The sequence below is a fragment of the Gouania willdenowi genome, chromosome 22 (genome assembly GCF_900634775.1).
Source record: "Gouania willdenowi chromosome 22, fGouWil2.1, whole genome shotgun sequence".
NCBI classification, from domain to species: Eukaryota; Metazoa; Chordata; class Actinopteri; order Blenniiformes; family Gobiesocidae; genus Gouania; species Gouania willdenowi.
Window position 1 is genome coordinate 14,084,236 of NC_041065.1, and position 10,679 is coordinate 14,094,914.

Below are 10,679 nucleotides of genomic sequence, written 5' to 3' on the forward strand. Positions count from 1 at the left end.
CAGGATTAGGATTGAGCTTCACTTCCTATTTTTAAAGCTAAATACAGTTAAACTTCTTCTACGTGGGATGATCCACTGATTGTCTTTAGTAAAACAAAAATATATATTTTACGCAGTGTATTTTTTTACCAATATGCATGTAATGGTATAAAATATATTACTTAATAAACATAATGAAATGTGTATATATGTGATGGAGAATAATATTAATTTGAATATTGCCACACTATATTTTATATTTAATTGATTTCGTTTGTGTAGTAAATATTAAATAGTGTATTATGTACATGCGTGTGTACGTATGTGTAGATAAATAGATACTGTATATAGATATATACTTTATTCATCCCCAGAAGGAGAAACTCAAGTACCCAGTGGCATACAGTGTGTGCCATACATTCCACACACATACGCATATACATAAATAAATAAAAGGGAGAAAAAAGAATGTATGTATATGTATATACACATATGTGTATATATGTATGTATGTATGTGTGTAAATGTGTGTATGTATATATGTTTGATGTGCCTATGTATAAACTGTATATACATTATATTTGTATATAAAACTTTGTGTAGAATGTATATTGAATGGGTATTGTAAAACTACGATAGTAACATTAGTTTCCTAATTATTTATATATATAACATTATTTTTATATTATCTAGAGAGCCTTGTTTTATGATGCCTGATTTTATTTTTTATTTTTTTTAAGACTGCCAAAATAAAATTCTAATTCAATTCTCTCTTTTTTTTCTTTCTCTCTTTTTTTTTTTTTTTTTTTTTTGCAAGAAAGAAAGAAAAAAAAAATTTCTAATTCAATTCAATTTCAAATCAAAAATTGAATTCAATGCGTAAAGAGATGAGTGTTTTAACGATGATGTTAGTCATTTTTTTCCCATCAGTGTGAAACATTTTATTTGAAAGATGAACATCTCTGCATTAACCCACTGCAGTGATAATGAAGCCCAGCATGCTGACGTCAGAGGTGCGTCAGGGGATCAGCATCACTGCTCCAAGAGGAAAAGCCTCAGAACTTCAGTGTTTTACTGCCATCTAGAGCAACAACTTCCTCTTATTTATGAATAAACACATTTTAAACAGCAACTCCTGGTGGGGATGAAAATAAAGGCTTTATATTTCAGAACACTAATACGTACTTATATATATGTTAAACTAAAGCTAAAGAATACACAAACCTCTACACAAATGCAAATAAATATGCCACAAACCTTAGGAAATATACAAAACTGTAGTAAATAGCATGAATGTGTAACTCCACACTATATATGAACTACATATCCAGGATAAACGCATCAGAAACTGTTGATTTTAAGGGTTTAATATTTCAGTTGCTAAAATTGTCAATGGGTTTTTAAGCAGCGTAACTTGTATTTTAAAGTTTAAAAAAAGAAAAGTTAGTGTACTTTTCACTTTTTAAAATTTGTGTTTACAATGTAATTTTTTGGAGGACAACTTCATTGAAGGGGGGACATGTCAATGTTAAATCTAAATGTTAAATATGAAATCTAAATGTTACATAAATTTAAATGTTAAATATTAAATGTAAATGTGAATTTTAAATGTTAAATCTAAATTTAAATGTCAAATATTTAGCAAATATGCAAATTCACCGGAAGTACCAAAATAAAAGCTCACATTTACAGTAGATTTAGCATTTAGATACAGATTTAAGATTTAGATTCAATATTTAACATTTAGATTCAATATTTAACATGTAGATTCAATATTTAACATTTAGATTTTTTGTTTTATTTTTTTTCCCCACCCACATGTGCACAAAGGTTGGCAGGAAACCACCCAGGGACCATGAGGGTTCAGGTTAGATTTAAATTTAACATTGGTTAGTATCACAAATGTCTTAAATATTGCTGTAAATCTGGTCAAAAGTAACAAAAAATAAAATAAAATAAATTTAAATGTGTTTTTTTGCTAATTGTTGCTGTTTATTTTTGCATGTGCAACTTTAGGGCACCCAATAAAAAACAACTATAGAACATAATGAGAGAATGAAATGAAACCAAGACTGACAGTTATATTTTCAGTTCATGCTCTAATCACAAATATTTTCATCATCATTATTATGATTAACTAAAAATAAATAAACACCCATATTCTAAATGCTTTAATTTGTTAATTTTCCACTTTCTCTCTGGAGTACCTCCTGTACTGAAGTGCCACCGCGTACCCCCATTTGGGAACCACTGACCTAGAGGACAAAACATCCTAAACTACATCTGTCATTGTGTCTAAATATTATTTGATGTTTTATCACAGTTAATGATCCAGTAATCAATCCAGCAACGCTACACCTTTATTGAGAAAGCAGAGAAACAAATGTACAATCCTGCAGTTCATAGAAAATTAAAATATACACATCAATAATAATAAGAACAAACTATGTAAAGCAAATGGAATACCAACTAAAAGCTCAAAGTGAACAATACAACAGTAGTCTACTAATGGCTGGTGTCTGTGTAGTCCTTTATGTGGCTATTGAACATTTCTTAAAAAAGAATAAAATGTCAGCTTGATCTGTGTTATTGACCGTGTAAAACCAGGCCAGACATTCATGGTTCCCACTCACAGCGTTTGTGTTGTCGTATAAAACTCTCTTACAATCCAACAATAGAAAATGAGTGCATGGATTTTATTCTTGGATAAAAGCTTGATTTTAAATATAGATTCTCTGCTGTGATCACATGATGAGCTCATACCACTTTAGGTTTAGGATTATAAAAGAGAATGAGTGACGAGCCTCCGTCACTGATGATGACGCGCGTCTGTGACGACATGTTGGGTCTGTGGAAACGCACTGGTAGAGCTGAATAACAATCACACTATGATGAATCTACCATACGTTACAAACGGTTCAATGACACACTTTTATGTTGGGTTTTTTTTTCTCCAATAAATGTCACGTCAATCAAAATGAGATACACACCATCATCATCATCATCATCATCATCCATTTTCAAAAACAATTCTCTATATTCAACTACTACGTCACTAGTGATGCACGATATTGGCTTTAAAATTACCGTAAGTATCGTCATCGGTCATTCCACTCAACAACCTGAAATTACAATCATTCACTCAATTCACCAAATTATTAAATCTTTTCCCTCATATATACAGTAGCTGTTTAACACAGACTGCTTGGATCTTGTAAAAATGACATTTTCACCACTCAAATGCAATGTGTTAGCATGTAAATAGGTTGTAAATGTTTTAAATAGGATAGGCTGCAGGGTTGGGGTCAAATATAACTGATAATTCATTACAATTGTGGCGTAATTACAATTGTAAATGTAATTTTAAAAATCTGTCGCTGTCGTACTCGTAATTTAGTTTGGATAATTAACTTTGTAATTGCAATTGTCATGAAAATTCTATATAAATTGTCAATTATAATTTCACGCAAAACTGGGGAACCATGTTACAGATCTATGTACAGTTCTACACAATATGTAGTTAATCATTATTAATATATGTTTCATATCAAGCTTTCTTACCTTTTACCATTTTTTTTTAATTAGATGATAGATATTTGTTTTTAGTGTATTTTACAGCTGATTTAGGACCCGCTATGATAAGAGATGCTAACAGAAAGCTAACACAAGATGAAGGTTATGTTTTATGGGCTTATTTATTTCAGACTCCGTAATTGTGATTTATTGTAATTGAACTTTAGTAATGGAGAATGTAATTGTAATTGACTTTCTGTGGATAAAAAATAATTGTAATTTTGAATAACTGTAATCGTAATTGAATTGTAATTAACCATGGGTAATTGAAAACGTAACCAACCCTGGCTGCAACTATGTTCATTGTTATGTTTAAAATTGTCATGAATAAATAAGACATGTTTAACATCACGTAAGTGGAATAATTTTGGAATTATTACTGATGTTCCATCATTTTCAGCTTTGTTCTAATTCTACTACAGAAACTAGATTATCTTTGCAAATAGGTGTGGGTTATCGTCGTAAGATGTCGCATATCCGATATTGGCTAAAAATGAAATATCGTGCATCCCTCGACGTCACTGTGGAGGTCTGATTATAAAACTAAGTGTGAGTGGATTGTTTCAACATGATTTCCTCACCACGACTGCAGAAGAAGCTAACTGACACAGACTGACCACGACAACAGCTGACCAGTGGTAAACACACCGATACAAGCTTCAACAACACACAATCACAAACAGCACTAAAGCAGTGTGTAGAGGGACAGCTCTACTGGCTTATCTAACACAGCCATGCAGAGTGGAGTGCTGCTTTGGCCCATTGATAACAACAGACGACAATGCATCAAAACAACCAGCTGCTCGTCATGTCCGTAGGTGATCGTTGGGATTTGTGATGCATTGATGAATTCGGCTCAAATGTGTTTGAACACTCAAAGGAAGCAGCATTGTCCCAGCAGGGATTCCAGCTGTTTGAGGCGTGTAGGAGGGGAGTGTTTGAGGGGAGTAAAGCCGATTCAGCAGAAACACAGCCAGCAGCACACCAGTCTTCTGATCAGCACAGGTGTAAAGTCATAGGCCAGAGAAGAGGGACGGTGAAGTCAAAAGCTTCCCTGACCACAAAGATGTGGTGATGTGCAGCAGCAGCAGCAACGTGGTGGAGGTGAGGGCAGGCAGAGCGATGTGTTCCAGCCATTGGATCAGGAGTTATCAGAGGGAATGTGTTCTTCAAAGCCCTCGCTCTCCCTGACCAACGCCCTCTCCAGGATGACACGCCCCTCCTTGTAGCGCTGACTGTCCTCCACAGCGAACTCATAGATCCAGCCCAGCTTGCTGTTACAGTTCTTGCAGCTGATGTCTCTCACCATGTGTGTGCCGGTGAGCATCGTTCTCTCCTGTACCTCGCTGTACTGAAGGTTCACCACCTGACGGGTTAGAAAAAGAAACATGACGCCATATTACAACACTACAAAAACAATAGGGGGCGCAAACCTACGCCAAGCGTCACACCTCTTCTTTGCCAGATATTATCAGTGGTCCTGATCATTCACACTTTAAAGCAGAGCTCTAGTGGGGAATGGAGGTATGACAGGTGGGGCGCGACAAACAGGAGGACATTTTCAGTTTCATACCAATCTTCCTAAAATGCCGCTCTTCATTGACGATAAAGACCATTAACACTAAGACTCAAAGAAAGGAATAACGAATAGCCTAAAATTGTAGCAGAGATTAAGAGAGAATCCGTGTACCGTTCGTTCTTTGGTTATTACATTTTAAAACCAAATCAAAATAACAAATAAACAGTTATTTTTGTTTCACTGATTTAAACCCAAAACAGAAATACAGAAAAACCAAAAATCAGATAAGCAGCATTTTTTTTTTAATTATTCTGTTTGTGTGATGGGGAAATTAGAGTGAGAACTGAAGTCCACAGCTGCACCTGGTTTCCCTCCCCAGGTCCTGGACAAGGTCTCCTCACACACACGAGGACTGTTTAGGATTTATTTCAGCAGTTTTCTGGTCCTGCTCCTGTTTTCATTCAGTCTGTGGATATTTTAGCTCGTAGAAAGCTGATCACTTTATGTTGCGTTTTGTGGTGTTACGGTCCACATAGTGTCCAAATAAACTGGTGACTGACTATTAACTGTGAGGAACAATAGATGTTGGAACTTCTACCATTTGACACTTATGCAAAAACAATTACAGCTTTTTTGAGGGCAGTAAAAATGTTTATTTTGCACATGATACTGTAAATATCGCTGACAGCAGCCGTCAACACACACGGAAGTTGATCACAAGAAACGAGGAGCACCAGTAGACTCATTACACCACCTCTGGTTCCACAAATCATGTGCATGTTTTACATAACATCCATTTATTGGTTTTGATTTATTTATGTATTAATAACGTTTCAATTAACCAGTAATGTGACTTACGCGTCGCTTCTTTTTATGTCGGGACCATTCACCAGTTTATCTGGCTACTATTTGGACCGTAACACTGTTCGGTAAAGTTGGCAGATATTCACAAATTCGGACTTCCAGCATCAATAACTCTTTAACAAAACATTTAATTTTAAAACAGAAACACGCTGCTTGTTTGGTTTTTGGTTTTTTTGTTTTCCTGTTTCTGGTTTTAAAATAATAAAACAAAAATCCAATCCGTTTTTTTTCTATTTTTTAATTTGGTTTTGAAACAAAATAACCAAAGAACAAAGGGTACACAGATTAAAGAGCATTAAATGACTAGACTGCATTGGATACGCACCAGGAACTAAATATACTTCACATTGAGGGAAACAATACGTTAAAAAAATAATTTCTAAACCTTTTTGCTTTTCTGAAGCTTTTTTTGTAAACGATGTTTGGTTATTTCCTGTATTTCTGACTGCTGAACTTTAACATTTGTTTTTTATGCAGGAAAATAAGTTAAATAACTTTTTGAGTTTTGATTTATTCATGAAAAATTTTAATTGCATTATGAAACATGGTGTTACTTTTTGTCAGATTGCAAAAAATATTTTATTTCCTGTATTTTTAAACTAGTTAATAATTTTTTGATTTACTATATAAAATGATGTTACTTGTCAATAAATTCGAAAATGTGTTATAGGTCAGGAATATTTAAGTACTTTTAATGTAATCCTGCTAACAGACAAACAAACAAATAAAGGCTGGTGAAAATATGAGTTCCCTGGTCGAGGTAATTACAATCCACCATTATTACACCAGTCACTGCTCTCTCTCACTCCGTCACTGTACCTTATTGAAGAGAAATGCTCGGCCCGTGGCTCCTGTAAATCTAGTGGAGATGAGCTCAGAGCGATTAGTCAGGAAAGTGTCACAGTTGGCACAGGAGAAGAGGCGTGTCCCACCAATGTGGTCCAAGAAGATACGCCCCATCGTCTGATGTCAGCAAGTCACTGGGCTGGAAAAACAACAAATACACTACAATTACAATTTAGAAATAGATTAAATAAGTAATATTCTGTTGATCGGTATTACATAATACAAAATTTATAAAATACTGAATATGACTGAAACCAGCTGCGATCAAACCAACTGATTGGACAATATTTGTATTGTAACTTACCTTACTGTATTAAACAATCAAAAGGAATTTAATAAATTGTGGCATTTCTACTTATCACCGATTAATAATAATAAAAGATTTTGCTTCTTTGCTCTAAATCATGTTTTCAGGTATAATAAGAGTTTATGTTCATGTATACAGTATATCCTGTGTATATCAATGTTTTTATTTTATATATCAGCTAATGACTGATGTGTTGGTTACTGGCAGATACATCGAATATCAACATTAAATAAATTATATTCTTCTGGCTTGTTAAAGGTTAATCTGTGTTATTATAATATTCGTACAGAATGGCTAAATGGTGGAGATACTATTAAAATCCACATCATACAAATACTAATTTACTGTTATTACAATAACATTACAGAACATCACTGTCAGTCATCCTTTCTGTCTACAAGCCTGACACTCGGTTTCTACTCTAGTGTGTGAGATATATATTAATTTATTTCATTAAATCTAGCTTTGCTCTTCTATATCTCCTTAAAAAAAACAATAAATATATAAACCAAACATGTCAGTGAGGTCGTGAGAGAACTTGACAGTGAGGATAAAATAGAATCTCATTGATCACTTCAAATGAACGTTCAATAAAGTTTGTAATAATACGCTTTCATTAATAGTACATCTATGGTCGCCTTCTGTTTAAAAAGCCTCCGTCAGATTTCCATTGGAACTTTCTGTTCCCAAATCCGCAGGTCGCGCAGAATTTACGTCAGTCAAAAGAAGCTAACACAAAACTAGCCGTTTGGCTAACAGCGTCAACAAGCAAGGAACGAGAAAAGAAACACAATGTATTTCTACATTTATCCCAATAACTCGTTACCTTTTCACACTGGTGTGTCTTAAAGAAACGCCTCAGTCCGAGATACAGACGGAGGTTTTTAGCTGTACATGGGCTGTTTGCGGTCGTCTTTGTGTCTATGTTATTCTCTCTCAGCTGTTCCTGTCTGAGCTGCACGCACCACAGTGTCAACATCCGGTCTGACGTCACCGCGTCTACGCAGGTAGGTCCCCTGTAGGCCACGAGGGGGCAGCACAGGTGCGTTGATTAGTGCTGAATGATGGGAAAACAGTTTTATCACGTTTTATCAGTTCACATGTGAAATGACATTTAATTAATGTTGATATGTGATATATTTAAAACAGTTTTGACATGTTAAATATATATATTTTCATGCATGTTATATGTATATTTTACCTAGAGTCAAAACTGATTTAGAAATATCTAAATTTAGTTATAGATCATACCAGAAATTATTTTTTCACTTGTAAGAATAACAATTATACATTTCTGCAATTTAAAATCAACATATTATTTAAAAGAATAAACTAGTGGAAATGTATTTCCCCTTTTCAGACATGTCCTCCATATCAGATTAATGTTCAAATAGCTTTCCAGCAAACCCTTAATTTATTTCAGATTAGTTATAAAATAAATTGTAAATATCGCAAAATATAATTTTCACTAGTTACAAATGTGTTTAAGATATCTGAAATGCAATTCTAGACATATTTTACATTACTAGTTATCAATTACATTCTTATTGGTTACAATCCCAAGATGATATTTCAGTCATTTCTTTTGACTAGTGAGATTTTAATTTTAGATATCTCCAATTCCACATATACAGGCCCCTCCAAAAGTATTGGAACGGCAAGGTCAATTCCTTTGTTTATGTTGTATACTGAAGACATTTGGGTTTCAGATCAAAACATGAATATGAGACAAAAGTTCAAAATTCCAGCTTTTATTTCATGGTATTTACATCTAGATGTGTTAAACAACTCAAGACAGAGCGCCTGTTGTTTGAACCCACCCACTTTTCAAGGTAGCAAAAGTATTGGAACATGTGACTGATGGGTGTTTCTAGTTGCTCATGTGTTGCCTTTTAAATTGATTTCTTAAACATGAAATAGTTATTGTTTTTGGCTTTGGATTTCACCTGCGAAAACTGCATTTGCTGTTAAGCAAACATAAAGACCAGAGAGCTGTCTATGGGAGAAAAGCAAACCATTTTGAAGCTAAGAGAAGAGGAGAAATCGAGCAGAGCTATTTCACAAACATTGGACATAGTCAATGCAACAATTTGGAATGTCCTGAAAAAGAAAGAAACTACTGGTGTACTGAGCAACGGACATGGAACAGGTCGGCCAAGGGGATCAACAGCAGCTGATGACAGAAACATTGTGAGAGCTGTGAAGAAACACCCAAAGACAACAGTCTGTGACATCACCACCAACCTCCACAGGGCAGGGGTGAAGGTATCACAATCCACTGTTCGAAGAAGACTTTGAGAGAAGAAATATGGAGGCCATACCACAAGATGTAAACCGCTCATCAGCAAAAAGAATCAGAAGGCCAGATTGGATTTTGCAAAAAAGAACTGTTACGGTGAAATTTACGGTTACCTCGTCTTTGACTTGAAAACACACTCTGTGGTGATAAATGATGAAGACCAGACAGGAGAGATGATGAAGTAATAAAAAATGATTTAATCTAAACTAAATAAAAAGGTACAAAGCGGGATAGACAAAGCAGTGGTCTCCTCTGGCCAGAGGAGAGGGCGCGAAGAAGAAGGGACCAAAAGTTTCTTTCACACACATTTATACCCCACTGTCCCACCTCCCCTCTTCCACAGACAACAAAGAAGGGACCAGGGGGGGGAAGGTCAGTCTGCCGGAGGTGACACCTCCGATGTCGAGGTGAAAGTTAGATGTGTGTGGGTGTGTGAGTGAGTGTGTGTGTATGTGTATATGATGTGTGTGTGTGTGTATGTGATGTCTGGGGTGGGTTTGGACGTGCTCTGGCCTTCGAGATTAAACTGAGGCCAACTGACATTCCTTTAGAGAAGCTGTATCATGGGAGTATGGGTCCACTGACTTTGCAGGAGGAGGAAAAGACATCAGACAGGCATGGAAAGTTACAAATTGGGGTATTAAGTTGAATGAGATCAAAAAGCAAATATATGAGTATACATAATTAATCAATTTTGCCACCACAGAACAGAGATAAGCCACAAATGTTTTAGAACAAACTTTTATGAACTGATGAGACCAAGATGAACCTCTACCAAAGTGATCGAAAGGCCAAAGTATGGAGAAAGAGAGGATCTGCTTATGATCCAAAACACACAAGCTCAATATGTGAAGCATGGCGGAGGTAATGTCATGGCTTGGGCTCACTAGTCTTTATTGATGATGTAACTCATAATGGTAGCAGCAGAATTCATTCTGAGAAATGCATCCAAACTAATCGGGAGAAGCTTCATCATGCAACAAGACAATGACCCTAAACACACTGCCAACTCAACAAAGGACTTCATCAGGGAGAACAAGTGGAGGGTCTTAAACTGACCAAGTCAATCACCTGACCTTAACCCAAGAGAGCATTTTACCTCCTGAAGAGGAGACTGAAGGGAGAAACCCCCAGAAACAAAGAAGTGGTGAAACAGGCTGCAGTAAAGACCTGGAAAAGCGTTTCAAATGAAGAACGCAACAGTCCGATGAAGTCCTTGGGTCACAGGCTTGTAACAGTTATTGCAAGTAAGAGTTATGCCACCAAATATTTAATGTTATTCACTTTAAGTT

General features: G+C 35.4%; 1 protein-coding gene across 1 annotated transcript; it reads right to left on the minus strand.

Moving 5' to 3' along the window:
- Positions 1–3,707: 3,707 nt before the first annotated feature.
- LOC114456566 (protein yippee-like 5) lies at positions 3,708–8,074 on the minus strand. The gene is made up of 3 exons (XM_028438423.1): positions 7,915–8,074; positions 6,755–6,920; positions 3,708–4,918 (listed from the first exon to the last, which is right to left on the minus strand). Exons 2-3 carry the CDS (start codon positions 6,893–6,895, stop codon positions 4,694–4,696), a joined length of 366 nt encoding a protein of 121 aa, XP_028294224.1. The 5' UTR covers positions 6,896–6,920; positions 7,915–8,074; the 3' UTR covers positions 3,708–4,693.
- Positions 8,075–10,679: the final 2,605 nt, after the last annotated feature.

Excerpts from the sequence above, each read along its gene's own strand:
- LOC114456566 (XM_028438423.1), bottom strand. The coding sequence starts at position 6,895 with ATGGGGCGTATCTTCTTGGACCACATTGGTGGGACACGCCTCTTCTCC. Across the intron at positions 4,919-6,754 it reads GAGCATTTCTCTTCAATAAG|GTGGTGAACCTTCAGTACAG; the intron begins GTACAGTGACGG and ends CTAACCCGTCAG.